The sequence below is a fragment of the Balaenoptera physalus genome (genome assembly GCF_965194825.1).
Source record: "Balaenoptera physalus genome assembly, chromosome: 13".
Classification (NCBI taxonomy): Eukaryota; Metazoa; Chordata; class Mammalia; order Artiodactyla; family Balaenopteridae; genus Balaenoptera; species Balaenoptera physalus.
This window is the reverse complement of record NC_138892.1, coordinates 103,992,959-104,010,552: the sequence shown is the minus strand read 5'-3', so window position 1 is coordinate 104,010,552 and position 17,594 is coordinate 103,992,959. Positions and strand designations below refer to the sequence as shown.

The window sequence follows — 17,594 nt, the reverse complement described above, 5'->3', positions numbered from 1 at the left end:
AAGTGGACTTTTTAAAACACCATGTGGACCGAACAGTATATCTGAGAGCAGGATTTGACCCTCAGGTTGCCAGCTAGCCTCCTGTCTTATACGAATGTGAGAAGACCAGCAAGATTCCAATGGGAAAATGAGCCAAGGACATAACATACCACTGCCCCCAAGAAGTACAACTAGAAACCAATATGAAAAGAATTGCAGCCTCACTGGTAATCAAGGAAATGTAAATTAAAGTAATGAAATACTGTTTTATACCTCTTAAACTAGAAAATAATAAAGCTGTATCAACCAGCGCACTCTGGGTTGTGGGGTAGCAGGTATAATTATTTATTATAAATTTATAATCCCTTTACAGGACAGCTTGACAGGAGCCATAAAAATAAATAGATCTTTTGACTTAGGAACTAATCTTGGGAACTAATCCTTAAAAAGAATTCAAAAGAAGGAAAAGTAGTAAGTGGTCAGTAGTAAGTGATTTTTTTATAGCCATTTATAGAAAAGTGGTGAAAAACTAGAAACAACCCAGAAGTGTGTTGTAGGAATTCGATCAATATGTGGCACGTGTGTGCGATTAAGAATGATAAATCAGATGGCTGGAAACATGGAGACGTTCATAAAACCTTTGTATGAAAACAGTACACACACTTGTACTTACTACGCTAAAATCATGATCAGCTACGAACGTACATGTGGATAAATTCTGAAATTTAATACTCGTTGGAAATGATTGCTGTATTAGAGTGGTAGCATAAATGAAACTAGTACAAATAAAGAAAAATGGTATTTGTCATATTTAAAGTTATGTGATATTTGAAAAAATAGATTCTGTAAGGAGTACTTGTAAAAGTTGCAGAATTTTGTAAAAATGCGTTAGATTTTGCTACTACTTTAGAAATTATAATGCCATTCATTTTTTTATGTCTTTACAATCAGTGTTCTTTGCTCCCAACTTTCCTATTTAGCTTTCACATTTAAAGTTTTGGTGTCATTACCTTGGCCTCTAAGGATGTTTGAGAATATGCAATGCTATATATTTTCTGCTCTTTAGTACTTCCTGTTCTTTTGATCTAATATGTAACTTGATAGAAGCTGCATAGCAGAACAACGCTTAACTCCTTTTTTGGCCTCTTCTGTTTTATAAACTGACCTTTGTTACGAGATTTCTGACGTTCTCAGCATCAGGTGATCTGTCTTCTTGCAGCGGTGTCCGGAAGCAGCAGCCGTAGCCCACTGGCAGGAGTGTCTGTGAAGTCTCCAACTCAGAGTCTCCGCCTTGGCTTGTCCCGATTAGCACGAGTTAAACCTTTGCATCCAAATGCTGCTAGTAGCTGAGTGTAGTGGCAAGAAAATGTTTGATTAAGAAGATCTCACTTTCATAAGCATGTTTATATTTGTGTTTATATTTGAGGAGGGTATTGTAATATAAATGAATCCTTTAACGTTGTATAAATGATCTCTACCTGTTTTGTGATTGTTCTTTGAAAAGCTATCTGAGACTTCAGTAAGAGGTTTGTTTATAAGAATTATCTTGGAATGTCATTCCCTTCTGAAGAGCATATTCTCTTTCCCTTATATGTATATAATAGGTCATTGTCATTACGTGGCCGTCAATTTGACACGGAGGATGTCCCCGTTACATGTTGTTCTTTCCTAGTAACATGCCCAATGCTTCTTTCTGGCTTTGTCTGGTTTACGGCACCTGAAATTTAACTGTGCAGAGTTTATCTGGCAAAAGGAAAATTCCCATTTCTCCCAGGAGACATTTCTGAAATCTTGTAAGTTACTTAACCTGCATTGTCAGTTTTGTTGCAATGATGTTTCATATTTTAGCCAAATGTTTTTATATTAAGAATTCAGAATAATTTTCCATATTAAAACAGTTGCTATGCTAGAGCGTATGTCTCCTACTTCGAAGTAGATGGTTAGGTAGCAAATAGAATTTCGTGACATTTTATGAAGCCCTCATTGTCAAAACCTTTAATAAAAGTGAAAAAGTTGTGATATGCACTTTTCCTTGATACTAATGCATCCATCTGTCTCTGTCTACATTTCATGATAAAATGAGTGCTTTGCAAAAAAATGTTAGCCTTTTTGTTGTAAATATAAAGGGGAAAAGCTGTTTCTTAAAGTCGTCACTTTTACATTAAGCCCGTGCTTTCGAGGGTGGCTGTCAAGTACCTGTCACCCCTGTTGTATTAGATAGTACAGCCCTTTAGGAAGCTCAGGTCCTAATCCACTGTGAGTAGAAATAGCGATAGATATTTTATATTTACGGTGAGAACTTCACCCAAACCAAATTTCAATTTTTAATAAAAATACTTTGAATCATGTTAACCATTAAAAAATATATAATACTTAGCTCAGTTCTTCTTGGTTAATGAAATATCTATGTTAATGTGAAGATAAGTATTTAGAATTATGATTAAAGTGAGCATTTGCCTACTGCTATTATATATATTTTTTCTTATCGAGTGTATATTTTCTACTATCTTACACCCCCTCACCTACCCCGCCCCACCCCCTCTTGGAAACGTGTTTCCCAGGGACACGGTATTGAGGTACTCTGTATGCTGCAGTTTAACAAACATTTATTAAGAGCCTACCCTGTGTTAGTACTAATATCATTAATTAATCATCTGGACCAACTTGATGAACGTGTTTTCTCTATGCTATTGATATTAGTAGTTTCCACTGAAAATTACCTTAAAGTGTGTCAAAACTGGCCTTGCAGAAAGCACTCATGACCTTTCTGTTGCCAAACCCAGGGTACACTTTCTTACCTTATCTTATAGACCCTATTCATTATACCCTGCTTAGTACATTTTATTTCTGGGCCCGTAAGACACCATTCTTTTGTACTTTTCTCCCCACCTCCCTGCCTACTCTTCATTGTTTGTGGCTTGCTAATCTTTTGTGTCACCTACACCCACAGCTCTCACTACCATACCATATTCTGTGAGATTCCATTCTTTTCCCCCCTGGGCCTTTTTTCTTTCAAAGTTTGGGCAACTTCAAGTTCCAAGGTCACCAGTGTGACAGTGACAGCCAAGTCAGGATCTTTAGCCCAGACCTTGCTCTTGACACAGACCACTTGATCATTTGACGTAAGTCATCACTGAATCAATAACGTCTCCCCCTCCCAAGGCGTTTTCCCTCCTATATTTTCTGTTAGTAAATAGCATCACCGTCAGTCAACTGAGGTGCCTCAGGCACTTGCACCCTTCACATCCGGTCAGCAAGCTCTGGTCCGTTTCCTGCGTTTCTCAAAACTGCTCTCTCCTTCCACTTGCTGCCTTTACTCTGACTACTAACGGGCGTCCTTGCCTTGGCTGGTAACCTACTCGGGCCTACCCGTCAAGCCACTCTAGCCAGAGGGAGTTTCCTAAAATAAAATCTGAGCCCGAACACCCCTCTGCTTAAAATCCACACACATACCCCTTAGCCTGTTTAGTTCACAAGCTATTTCGAATCAGGCTGGCCCCTGTCCGCTTCTTCAACCTTGTCCCATGCTGCCCATGTTCACCTTTGACCCCCTGCCACACCACACTGGGTGCTAGTACCCGTGGCTCCAGGTCTTCAGATGGTTCTTATTTGCCTTCTTTCCATTGCTAATTCCTGTTTGTCCTTGAAGACTGAAAATCAGCTTGGCTCCTTAAAAAAATTTTATTTGAATGTCTGTTTCCTCCATGGACCAGACTGTATATTCCTCCAGGTGATGCTGCTGTCATTCAACTGTTTTCCTGCTTTTACCATGTTAACAAATTGAAGGATAAAAACCATATGATAATCTCAATAGGTGCAGAAAAAGCTTTCAACAAAATTCAACACCCATTTATGATAAAAACTCTCCAGAAAGGCATAGACGGAACTTACCTCAATATAATAAAGGCCATATATGAAAAACCCACAGCCAACATCATTCTCAATGGTGAAAAACTGAAACCATTTCCACTAAGATCAGGAACAAGACAAGGCTGCCCACTCTCACCACTATTATCCAACATAGTTTCGGAAGTTTTAGCCACAGCGATCAGAGATGAAAAAGAAATAAAAGAAATCCAAATCGGGAAAGAGGAAGTAAAACTGTCACTGCAGATGACATGATACTATACATAGAGAATCCTAAAGATGCTACCAGAAAACTACTAGAGCTAAACAATAAATTTGGTAAAATAGCAGGATGCAAAATTAATGCACAGAAATCTCTAGCATTCCTATACACTAATGATGAAAGACCTGAAAGAGAAATTAAGCAAACACTCCCATTTATCACTGCAACAAAAAGAATAAAATACCTAGGAATAAACCTACCTAAAGAGACAAAAGACCTGTATGCAGAAAACTATAAGACACTGATGAAAGAAATTAAAGATGATACAAACAGATGGAGAGATATACCATTTCTTGGATTGGAGGAATCAACATTGTGAAAATGACTATACTACCCAAAGCAACCTACAGATTCAATGCAATCTCTATCAAACTATCAATGGCATTTTCCACAGAACTAGAACAAAAAATTTCACAATTGGTATGGAAACACAAAGGACCCTGAATAGCCAAAGCAATCTTGAGAAAGAAAAGCGGAGCTGGAAGAATCAGGCTCCCAGACTTCAGACCATACTACAAAGCTACAGTAATCAAGACAGTATGGTACTGGCACAAAAACAGAATTATAGATCAATGGAACAGAATAGAAAGCCCAGAGAGAAACCCACGCACACATGGTCACCTTATCTTTGATAAAGGAGGCAAGAATATACAATGGAGAAAAGACAGCCTCTTCAGTAAGTGGTGCTGGGAAAACTGGACAGCTACATGTAAAAGAATGAAATTAGAACACTCCCTAACACCATACACAAAAATAAACTCAAAATGGATTAGAGACCTAAATGTAAGACCACACACTATAAAACTCTTAGAGGAAAACATAGGCAGAACACTCTATGACATAAACCACAGCAAGATCCTTTCTGACCCACCTCCTAGAGAAATGGAAATAAAAACAAAAACAAATGGGACCTAATGAAACTTCAAAGCTTTTGCAGAGCAAAGGAAACCATAAACAAGACGAAAAGACAACTCTCAGAATGGGAGAAAATATTTGCAAACGAAGCAACTGATAAAGGATTAATCTCCAAAATATACAAGCAGCTCATGCAGCTCAATATCAAAAAAACAAACAACCCAATCCAAAAATGGATGGAAGACCTAAATAGACGTTTCTCCAAAGAAGATATACAGATTGCCAACAAACACATGAAAGGATGCTCAACATCACTAATCATTAGAGAAATGCAAATCAAAACTACAATGAGGTATCACCTCACACCAGTCAGAATGGCCATCATCAAAAAAATCTGCAAACAATAAATGCTGGAGAGGGTGTGGAGAAAAGGGAACCCTCTTGTACTGTTGGTGGGAATGTAAATTGATACAGCCACTATGGAGAACAGTATGGAGGTTCCTTAAAGAACTAAAAATAGAACTACCATATGACCCAGCAATCCCACTACTGGGCATGTACCCTGAGAAAACCATAATTCAAAAAGAGTCATGTACCACAATGTTCATTGCAGCTCTATTTACAATAGCCAGGACATGGAAGCAACCTGAGTGTCCAACGACAGATGAATGGATAAAGATGTGCCACATATATACAATGGAATATTACTCAGCCATAAAATGAAACGAAATTGAGTTATTCGTAGTGAGGTGGATGGACCTAGAGTCAGTCATACAGAGTGAAGTAAGTCAGAAAGAGAAAAACAAATACGGTATGCTAACACATATATATGGAATCTAAAAAAAAGGTTCTGAAGAACCTAGGGGCAGGACAGGAATAAAGGCGCAGATGTAGGGAATGGACTTGAAGACATGGGGAGGAGGGAGGGTAAGCTGGGACGAAGTGAGAGAGTGGCGTTGACATATATACACTACCAAATGTAAAATAGCAATGGGAAGCAGCTGCATAGCACAGGGAGATCAGCTTGGTGCTTTGTGACCACCTAGAGGGGTGGAATAGGGAGGGGGGGAGGGAGACGCAAGAGGGAGGGGATATGGGGATATATGTATACGTATAGTTGATTCACTTTGTTATACAGCAGCAAGTAACACAACATTGTAAAGCAATTATACTCCAATAAAGATGTTAAAAAAAGAAAAAAAACCTGGTGCAGAGTAAGTGCTCAGAAAATGTTCATCTGATGAATAGATTTTATCCAGAACTTTTACTATGTGCTTCTGATAACCACAAACTTTTTTGAAGGGGGAAGGGTAGAGATTACTTCAAGAGTCTGTTCGATCAACTCTACTCTCTGTATCCTCGGAATGTCCTTCAATTCTTGTCCCAAACTTGAAAGAACAGGGGCAAGAGAATGGGAGCAGGAGGAAAAGAGATGTGTTTCTCCGGGCTGATGTGAAAGGTGGTTTGGGACGGGACCAGAGTCCAAGCCTTTCAGCTCAAGTCACAAAAAGGGCGGAAACAGTTTCTATAGCGACAGGAGGAGGGTGTGGTCCTCCACCTGCACCCCTCAGTTACAGGTCCAAGGGGCAGCGCCCGCAGTCTGCGCAGACCCGATGCAGTTCCTCCCACCTCCCACCCCAAAGGGCACCAAGTAAGGGGGGGAAGCGCGTCAGAGCATCGGGGCAATGAGGGTGGAAGGTGGGGCAGCGCGAGAGTGACGGGACAGTGCAGAAAAGGAGAAGGGGTGTGGGCCCGAGGAGGGAAGGGCGGATGTGGGTGCGGAGAGGAGGCAAGTACCATTTCAGACTTCACTCCAAGCAGCTGCATCCTCACAGCCCAACATTGTTATACTTATTATTTTTATTGTTGTTGTTATTGTTGTTTTATTTTCAGATCATAATATCAAAGCATGGCCTCATTATCTCCTTAATGACAAAGTGCTCAATATAGACGTGTCTCTAAGAAGCGTGGATCCTCATTGCTGGATGTGATACCTGTAGACATCCCTTCTCTGACATGTATTTCTTAAGCTAAACACCTTAAATTTGCACTATTTTAATTGCTTCCTTCTATAATTACTAACTTTTGTATTGTATAATGCTCTTCAAAGGTCAATCTCATTAACTCCTAAAATTTTGGGTGTGAGGAGAAATGTGTCTTAGAATTTTTAAAGTCTTTATCGAATTTGTTGCAATATTGCTTCTGTTTTATGTTTTGGTTTTATGGCCACGAGGCATGTGGGATCTTAGCTCCCCACCAGCGATCAAACCCGCACCCCCTGCATCAGAAGGTAAAGTCTTAACCACTGAACCGCCAGGGAAGTCCCCCCATTTTCTTACTGAGAAAACTGAAGTGCCAAACACGAAGTGACTCGTCCAAGGCCTCCTAATTATCAACTGCTTTCTTCTGATCATGAGCTTCTTCCCTTGGCCCAAGTGTGTAGCCTTAGAAATCTGCACACCTACAGCCCTAAGCAATATACTTTTCCATTAGGATAATTTTGCATCGCTGGCTTGGGCTGAGTGTGGGATGCGGAGAGATGGATTTTAGGGAACTCATAAGACCCATCCAGGGCTTCCCTGGTGGCGCAGTGGTTGAGAATCTGCCTGCCAATGCAGGGGACACGGATTCGAGCCCTGGTCTGGGAAGATCCCACGTGCCGTGGAGCAGCTGGGTCCGTGAGCCACAGTTACTGAGCCTGCGCGTCTGGAGCCTGTGCTCGGTAACAAGAGAGGCCGCGATAGTGAGAGGCCCGCGCACTGCGATGAAGAGTGGCCCCCGCTTGCCGCAACTAGAGAAAGCCCTCGCACAGAAACGAAGACCCAACACAGCCATAAATAAATAAATAAACAAATACTTAAAAAAAAAAAAAAAAAAGACCCATCCGGACGCTGTTTCCAGCCCTGACCCCGACAACTTGGGGCACAGAGCTTTCTCCCTTTTTTTTTTAATATTAATTGCACGTCTCATCCGACGTGGTCGCCAAAAGCGGGTCTGCGACCCCAAGCCTTACGTCCACGAGGATCTGGCTGATACCCACCTATTCCGAGCAGCCCACGTGCCTGCTGTACATCCCGGGCCACACTGTGGTGTCAGGTGGTACCTGCCACTCGAGGGTAATTCCCAGTCTTAGCAAAGTTTTTTTCTTAAAATAGGATGAACAGTGCAAAATTGGGGAATTTTTTTAAAAGTCTGTAGTTAATTTGTGGTGTTTGAAATGTCCATAAGGCAATTCATGGCTTAAGTAACTTGTGGCCCCTCTGACTTTTAAATGACTGATGGTCAACAATCTTAACTCAAGCTTCACTGTTCAGGCTTAAAAGAAGACTTGGCAGAAGTGTGAAGTCATTTAAATAGAAAGTTCAAACTACAAAAGGACAATGTAAGTGTCCTCAGTTACCAGTCTTGCTTGAGGGGTTTAATCACCTACATGTGGTGGGTCCATAAAATCTAGGAGTTCTAAGGAATTCTCCAAACACGTATTCTGCCAAGTTGGTTCTGTGACTTAAGTCTGTTAATTCCTTTCTCTGTTTTGGTCCTTATCAAAGAGGATAGTGATAAACATGAAGGGAGCTTAGTGTGCCAGCCCCTTTCCATCTGCTGTTGTTGTCATCTTCTGGGCTGGAATGCATGCATCTCAGCGTGTGGAGGACCAGTGCTGGGAGTCAGCGGTTTTAGCTGACCCCAGATCCAAAATGAGTGTGTTTTAACAGCGAAAAACAACAAATACTAGTCTAGGCTGCTTTATAGAAAATCAGTGACCAGGTGACGGGGTGCAGAGTTCTCCGCCTAACAGAATCTAGACTCTAGAAAACTGTAGCCATTTTAAGAGAGGTCGTAAAAAATTAGAAAATAGAGAGAGACAACCACAGTCCAGGCTTTCTCCTTCACACTCAGATGCTTTATCATATGAGGAGGGATTTGAAAGAAAACCACAGGGATGCCTGGAGACGAGCAGGTAGAAGAGAGGGTGAAAGATGTTGTCTGAGGTCATTTCCTCTAGTCAGCATTGATGGAGCCCCAACCGCATGTAAATTAACAGCTCGGTGTGAAATGGGTTGCCTGGAAAAAAACAGTAAGTTCTGTCCCAGAAATAGTCAAGCAGAGATGAATGATTACGGGGGACACTCTTGAGAAGATTCCCAGCCAGGGGTGGGAGAAGGGGGGAGATGCCCTCTAAAACTCTTCCAGCTCTTAAGAATCTGTGAGTCTGTGGACCATGAAGAGTTTCAGGGATAACTGCACAGGGGCCGAGGAGTTCTCTTTGGCAGAGACGTGTTAAGTACATCATCTCCTGTTCACAGAAATGCAGAGGGAGTCCCTGCAAGTTGTATATTGACACAATTTCTGCCCAAAAGGTGGTCCCCGGGCATAAAGATCAAGCTACTGGCAAGTGCAGTAGAAATACTGAAATCACAGTAGGTGAATCTCAAAAGATGTATTTCCTTTCCCGGCTTTGAAGTTTGGGATACACAGATAATGTATTACGTATAGAGTACTGTGCTTGCAGTAGTGTGGTACCACTGTTTATGGTCTGTCTTGCCCACCAGATTTTGAACTCCTTAAAAGCAAGGATTCTGTTTTATTATCTCTGAATCTCCCATGCTTAGCACAAGTACCTGGCACACGGTGGTCTGAACATTTTGGATGAATTGACCTAAACTATCTTAGATATCTCTCCTTTCGGCAAACTTGTACCAAGAGGTTTCAAACACAAGGCACTGCTCTTGCCCCCATGAGGAATATAAAAAATGAAATGAAATAAAATAAAATAAAATCTCACCATTCCTGCCCCCAGGAGATCGGCAAGATAAAAATATACACGTGTAAGATAACACTAATGGTGTTGACCAAGTGAGAAAATGATCTCCACAGACAAAAGTGTTGAAATCCAGAGGAAGGAGATGGGTATGGGCTGTAGAGGTAGGAAAACTCTGATCTGTGTGTAAAATAATAGGAATTTAAAATTTGTGGTTTCAATTCTCAAAGCAATATTCACTCTGGCTCTAGCTTTAAACCTTCAGGCAACAGGTATAAACAAGATATATAATGTATTTTAATTCTTTTCCTACATAGCTCGCCACATATTTCAAGGATAAAAAGTGGCATTTGGGAAGCTTTAAGGATGGATTAAGTGTGATGGGTTAAGTGGAAGCCAGGTTGGATGCATTAAGAAAGGCACAGAATGATCTTTGATAACCACAGCATTATCCAAAGGGGGGAAATTAGGGAATAAGTCACAACAGAACTTCCCCCCACCCCAATATTTAATAGAGTTAGAATCAAAGGAGCTTAGAACTGGAAGGCACGTTAGAGTTCATCGAGTCCTGTTTAGTCATCTTACTGATGGGGAAACTGAGAAGAGCCGCATCTGTGGATGCAGAGCCCGCGGATACGGAGGGCTGACTGGACTATGCCATTCGATGTAAGAGACTTGAGCATCCCTGGATTTTGGTGTCCTTGGGGTTCCTGGAACCAGTCCCCCGTGGATACGAGGGAGACTGTTTAGAGAAGACAAGTGATCTGCTCAGAATCTATGTGGGGCAGCACGGAGACCAGACTCCAGGGTTCCTAGCTTTTCCTTCAAGTCTTCGGTTCTCTTCACTTACAGAACCACCAAAGCTGAGCTGAGGAAAGAGCTCCGGTTGCTTGGAAAGACACACGTTGACTTCGATTGTCTTCCACATCACCGTGAAGTAGGTGGAAGGAGCGCTGGGTACCGACCCTTGGCAGGAAAAATCATATTCATTCCTCCCCAGTGTTTGGATTTTACAAACCCCACGTCGAATTGATGGCCTAAATCCTACCAGTTCTGTTTCCCAAATGATCCCCAAGTTGTACCCTGTCTTCACTGTCATGGTCGTGGTTGAAGCCCTTGTCCTGGATGCACAAGAAAGCTTCCACCCTGAGCATCTCTGGACCGTGCCCCCTGCTATTGCCAGAGAGATGGTCCTAAAACACAAACCTGACCTTGTCCCTCAGGCTTAGATGGGCCACATGGGCCCCCATGACCTGAATGGACCATGTGGCCTTTTACAATCTAGCCCCCTCCCCGGCCCTCCACCAGCAATGTCCAGTAACTGTGCTTGCAACTTCTAGAAAAAGCAGTGCTCTTTCATACTTCTGTGCTTTGTGTAGTCTCATCCCCCTGCCCTTGACTCCACACCTGGCCTGTTGTTCTGCAAAGACAGTTCTGCTGTGCACAGGGGGGAGGGCTGCCTCAGCTCTCCCAGCAGAGTCAGTCACCTTGGTGTGCACTCGATCAGGTCTGCATCCCTCCCTGCACATCTTTCTGTTATCAAAGCCAGGTCCAGCTGCTCGCCGCTCGAAAGCCAGTTCTCAAGGGATGAGTGTTGGTGGGAAAGGAAAAGTTGCTTTATTTCAGAGGCCGGCAACCGGGGTGGGGAGGGTGGACGCCTGTCCAAAGGCCAACTCCCCCCTCCCCGACAATCAGGGGGCAAGAGCATTTATAGACAGAGGGAGGGGGCTACCTGCAGAAACAGCCCAGTCAGCTCTGACGGGCATCTTGAAATTGGTCATGGGTGGTCTGACCAGCATCATCTCGATTGTTTTAGGTACAATTAGTCTTCAGTTCCAGAGTCAGTTTGTTTCCACTTCTTTGAGGCCAATTCTTGGAATTGTGGCAGCTTATGTCATGGCCACAGCCTGGTCAACATGTAGTTAACTTCTTCCACCTGGCGGGGGTTTCAGTATCTATAAGACAGCTCACAGGATATGGCTCAGAATATTATCTATAGCCCTTAAGAAGGAACTAAAGGTCCTTGACTATGCTTAATAACTAAACTATTATTTGGTCTCCTTTGATGTTTTCCTCTGTTTCTGCATTTTCTCACTTCTCTGATTAAACTTATTCTTTGGCTAAATGTTTTCCACAGACAAAAGGCAGGCTGAGGACATGGGGCAGGGTGGGGAAGGACCATAGACTCCGTTTCACCTCTAGCGCTGCATTGATCGCTGGCATCGTCAAGACCCATTTCCACGTATCCCCACTCTTTGATAATGAGCTCTCCTTGAGAGCACAGGCCTTGTCTTGTTTATCAAAGAAATTATCTCAGCAAATGCTTGTAGGAAGGAAGGAAGAAATGAAGCTATGATCATTTGCAGTGACTATTACTTTTAATTTGCTTTTGCGTGGGATTTTTTTCATTTTAGTGTGTGTGTGTGTGTCTGTGAAAATGAACCTTCCCACCTACCATTCCCAGTCCCAATCCTCTGAGGTAACTGCTTTTTACAGTTTATTTTTTCTGGACCGTTCAATATGCTGTATTGTATGGAAACATCTTGTTTTCTTAGATATGGAGTCACCTTCTACGTATTGTTCTACTCTTTTTACTTAATATATTATGGGCACACCGATGATCTACCTCATTTTTTAAATGATTGCATCATGTTCCATAATACATATGTGCCATTTTTTTTTAAAACTTCTCGTGATACATCGACAAGTTATGATTTTTCAATACTAGGCTGCAATAACCATTGGTGAGATTTGTCTTCAATCCTCTGAATGACTTCACAGTTGTGATGCTGTCGCCACTTATTAACTTGTCCCCAAGAACCTGTGGATGGAGTGATTTGCAGAAGCTGTGATAACACTTGCTTTGGTCCCTGTTCTGTTCCTATTTTGTGGATTCTTAACTCCTTTGGCTCTTGATAGGGTGAGGGTCTGAAAGGGGGGCTTCCAAGGAACAGAGTGGAGTGTCAGCAGTGGTCTGCTGACGGAACAGGAGAGTGACAGTGGCATGAGAGCCCTCTAAGACTTGACCTTCCACTTCCCCAAATCACCACTTCAACTAGATTCCGTAAACTTACGGGAGTCAGCTTTTCACCTTGCCGTGAGCTCATTATTCACGGAGGTGTGCTCTGAAGGAAGAAGATGAAAACGTGGCCAAATGAGATTCAGAAAAAGCATTTCTACCACTTGTCCCCTTTTCTTTTTCCAGAGGCTTTAAGCTACCAGGTGACCAATCAATGCATGTTTTAGGGGGAAGATACTTGTGAGAAGAGAATGGTTTGCCCTGCAGTCAGTGGACAGAAGTGGGGCTTTCTGTTCCGTGTCCTAAGCTGCTAACCTCCTCACTAGTTCCTTGCCCACCCTTGACTCCTGTGTCCCTCTGCCCTGAGCCCATGAGGACTGATGCCCAGGTGTCCCCTTTCCCAATCCCATCAGCCACCAGAAGGGAGACAGGAGGAGCAGTGGCACCTTGGCCATGCTTGTAGACCTGCCACCTTTTCTTCTCCAAGCCTGCCCTGCCTTCTTCCTATCCCGGGTGGGGACCATTACTTATATTTTGCTCTGAACACCAGTTTACGTTTCACTGTCCTGCAGGACTGAAATGGATGCTAAAAACCCAAGGAAATGCAGTTTGACATCCTTCCCGATTTTGAAAGCAAGCAAGAAACAAAATCTCACCTCCGTGGGCTTCCCTGGTGGCGCAGTGGTTGAGAATCTGCCTGCCAATGCAGGGGACACGGGTTCGAGCCCTGGGCTGGGAAGATCCCACATGCCGCGGAGCAAATGGGCCCGTGAGCCACAATTACTGAGCCTGCGCGTCTGGAGCCTGTGCTCCGCAACAAGAGAGGCCGCGATAGTGAGAGGCCCGCGCACCGCGATGAAGAGTGGCCCCCGCTTGCCGCAACTAGAGAAAGCCCTCACACAGAAACGAAGACCCAACACAGCCATAAATAAATAAAATAAAATAAAAATTAAAAAAAAAAAAAAAAAAAAAAAAAAAAAAAAAAAATCTCACCTCCGTGAAGGTAAGGATCCTTGAATGTCATTTGGGGAAGAGAGGTTTTATCATGAGGTCGTGGGGACCCAGGACCCAGTGGGATTGCTGTGCCCCAGGCATCTTTGACGACAGGGTGAGGGGAAGGGGCACAGCCAGGTCTGGGTGGGCTTGAGGGAAAACCAGTTAGAGGGCCAGGGTGTAGTTTCTTGAACTTGAGGACTGCAAGGTCGTCTAACAGGTGACTTGCATGTGAGGAGCCCTGGGCTAATGTCTCTTCCACAGCACCTTTTATTCTATCCTGTGTATCTGGGCTCAGTACCGGAAGTGTCCTGGAATGGTTTCAATCAAGTATCCAAGAACATTTCCAGAAACATTTCTGTTTCTTTTTTTCTAACACGGACACGGTGTTTTTCTTTTTACTCTGCCTCAAAAACTAGCAAAACGCCACGGCACTGAAGGTAATATTGTGATGCGGTGACGTTGTGACTACCAACTAACTATAAGGTCAACTTCTAAATCAGCTGTATTTTTTAATCTAATGCCTTCAGTATGGATTTCATAACTATCACAAAAGGTCATATTGTCTGGGATCTTTGTTCTGAAAAATTTGCAACAAACTTTAGCCCAGAGCATTCAGATTTGACTTTCTGAATCCTGCCTGCATCACTGAGTGGGTGGACCAGAGTCCAGCAGCCTACCCAAGGCCTGGTGAAATTCTCCTCCCCATAGGTCACTCACTACCTCCTTATTACTTTTAGGTCACCTCCTCCAAGCAGTTTTCCGGATTTAAACCTGGCATTCTCCCCCCTCAGGATTATAACTCATAAAACTATACCCTAATGCAAAGTCCACTGTTCCCCATCCCTATCCCTGCTATTACCACGTACGACAAAAAACATTTTGCAATTTATAAATTTGCAAAAATGTATGAATGTCTAAAACATTTCCTTCGATAAAACAAAAATTAATCTAAAATATTTGAAATAGTAAATCTACAGCAAAACATGATAATGTAATGAAGATAACATTCTGTTCAAATTTTAAAATATTATGCAAACCGAATGGTCTTGGTCTGATTTTACTTTGGCAAAATCGTCACAAGTTTTGCAATTTACATTTTTTGTTTTAGCTCCTTGAACTCACCTTTACTGAGTGTTTAGATGACTCTCACAGGAACCTTAAAGTCCAGTACTATTATTATCCCCATTTTACAGATGGAGAAACTGAGATTCAGGTGAAGTTAACTAGCCCATGGCCATAAACGAGTGAGTGGAGGACAGAATACAAACCCATATTCTTTTTTTTTTTTTTTTAAATTTATTTATTTATTTATTTATTTTTGGCTGTGTTGGGTCTTCGTTTCTGTGTGAGGGCTTTCTCTAGTTGCGGCAAGCGGGGGCCACTCTTCATCGCGGTGCGCAGGCCTCTCACTGTCGCGGCCTCTCTTGTTGCGGAGCACAAGCTCCAGACGTGCAGGCTCAGTAGTTGTGGCACACGGGCTTAGTTGCTCCGCGGCATGTGAGATCTTCCCAGACCAGGTCTCGAACCCGTGTCCCCTGCATTGGCAGGCAGATTCTCAACCACTGCGCCACTAGGGAAGCCCCCAAACCCATATCCTTAACCAGTCTGTCCCATGCCTCTCTGTTGAGTAATGCCAACTTTGTGATGTGTTCCTTCACATATTTATTTAAATTAAGTTTAAGGAAAGAAAATTCTGCTGCAGTTACAATCCAAAATAAAATTTAAAAATCACATTCAAGGTAAATTCATGTATGTCGTAATTTGCCAATCCACAAATTGACAGTATCATTAAAAAATACTATTTAAACTTATAACTATTGTCTTTACATTGGTGATTATTCTGATGGGCCCTAAATAAATGTCTTTTCACCATCTGTTCATTTTCCGCAGTGGAATTCTCATCCAGTTGAATCTATTCTATTCAACTTAGGGAAATGCAAACAAATCAATAACTGTCTTCAGTGCATGAAATTAATGGGAGGATGAAAATAATTAGAATCTCTTCACCTGAAAAAAAAAATACCACTCAAGATGAGAGAGCTATGGATCTCAGCCTAACAGCACCCCAAACAAGTGTTGAAAAAAAAGTTTATATATTTAAATAAATTAATAATAATTTATATTTATTTCATGATATTTAGTATTGTGTTATAAAGGTAATGTTTATAATAATAATTAAATATTTAAGTATTTTAAATGTGGATCTTGAGAGTACTTCAGCTAAGGGAGTTTTTAAAATGTGATTTTTAATAATTGATTTTAGACAATGTTGGGGGGAGGGATAAATCAGGAGCTTGGAATGACCATACACACACTACTGTATATAAGACAGATAACCAACAAGGACCTACTGTATAGCACAGGGAGCTCTACTCAATATTCTGTGCTAACCTATATGAGAAGAGAATATGAAAAAGAATGATTATATGTATATGTGTAACAATCACTTTACTGTACACCTGAAACTAACACAACATTGTAAATCAACTACACTCCAATAACATTTTTTTTAAAAATTGATTTCATCTGGCTTTGAGAAACGGGTGGCCCTCTAGATAGTAATATATGATTCTTTTAAAAATACCCCCATTCATTTGACTACAGTGTGGTAAAATAGTAAAGAGCCGTCTGCTGCTGAGAGATCTTTGCAGAGAGTCCTGTGTCTTTGGTACCGTCCTTTCAGCTTAGCTGGCAAAGGTCGCAGAACTCTCACAGTGCCTCTCGATAACACAGGGTCCCTGTGCCCTTCGGGAAGATGCTCTTGGGTTATAGTTTATTCTGACTGCTGGAGGGGGCTCATACCCTCTCTGGACCTCAGCTAGGAAGCTGGAGGCTGTTTGGCTCTTCTGCAACTCTGTTCAAAGGAAACAGCCTTGCAGCCACTTCTGGGACTGGAGGAGACCCAGAACTCCAGGGTCTCAGGTGAGGCCATCCCAGGGGATAAACTTGGGAGAGGCCTGGGCAAGGGAGCTCTGCTAACTTTGGATATTTCTTTACAATTTCCCTGACAATTAATGAGTAGGTGCCACAAAGTATCCCCACAAGTGTGCCAAAGACACATTTTCTATTTTGAGTATTGGGAGAGCAGGCACTTGTTCTTTCTCTTCCATCCTTTAAATCATTCAACTGGTGAATACCACCTCCTTAGACAGGTCTTCCCTCACCACCCTTTCTAATTACGTTATGTATTTGCTTGTTTACTTGTTTGTGGTCTGCCTCATCCTCTAGAACAGCATTGTCCAGTAGGGCAGCCACTAGCCACATGAGGCTATGGAGCCCTTGACATGGACTACTTCGAAATGAGGTGCACTCTACCTGAAAAATACACACCAGGTTTCAAAGACTTGGTGTGAGAAATGAATGTGAAATACCTTATTGATAATTTCTTATAATTGGGTGAATTTTATGTTAATTAATACCTTGGTAACATTGTAAAGATTTTATATTGATTACATGTTCAAATAGTATTCTGAGTGTATTGTGTTAGATAAAATATATTATTAAAATTAATTTCACCTTTTTTTTTTTTTTTTACTTTTAAAATGTGGCTACTAGAAAATTTAAAATTTCACACATGGCTTGCATTTTATTTTTTTGGATTGTGCCACTCTTGAATGGAAGCTCCGTAACAGAAAATATATTCTTGGTCTGGGACTTCCCTGGTTGTCCAGTGGTTAAGAATCCGCCTGCCAATGCAGGGGACATGGGTTCAATCCCTGGTCCGGGAAGATCCCACATGCCGTGGAGAAACTAAGCCAATGTGCCGCAACTACTGAGCCCACACGCCACAACTACTGAAGCCCACGTGCTCTAGGGCCCAGGGGCAACAACTACTGAGCCCGCGTGCTGCAACTGCT

The 17,594-nt window shown here is 42.2% G+C and overlaps 2 protein-coding genes across 10 annotated transcripts in view; both read left to right on the top strand.

Annotated features, from left to right (window-relative positions):
• Positions 1 to 13,404, top strand: part of RAD51AP1 (RAD51 associated protein 1) — a 38,395-nt gene extending 24,991 nt beyond the window's left edge. For 2 of the 8 annotated variants that reach the window (XM_082421577.1, XM_082421578.1), the window contains one exon: positions 1,199 to 1,998. In XM_082421577.1, coding sequence (XP_082277703.1) covers positions 1,199 to 1,329 — 131 coding nt within the window. In that variant the 3' untranslated portion in view covers positions 1,330 to 1,998. Of the gene's footprint in view, positions 1 to 65; positions 207 to 1,156; positions 1,999 to 10,574; positions 11,048 to 13,313 lie in introns of those variants that run through there. The other 6 variants (XR_014252654.1, XR_014252655.1, XM_082421574.1 and 3 more) reach the window with 6 other exon arrangements.
• DYRK4 (dual specificity tyrosine phosphorylation regulated kinase 4) overlaps positions 13,321 to 17,594 on the top strand; it is a gene marked incomplete at its 5' end in the record, with an annotated part of 48,564 nt that continues 44,290 nt past the window's right edge. Inside the window, one exon of one of the 2 annotated variants that reach the window (XM_082421551.1) lies at positions 13,321 to 13,422. In XM_082421551.1, coding sequence (XP_082277677.1) covers positions 13,321 to 13,422 — 102 coding nt within the window. Of the gene's footprint in view, positions 13,423 to 13,714; positions 13,745 to 17,594 lie in introns of those variants that run through there. The other variant, XM_082421550.1, reaches the window with a different exon arrangement.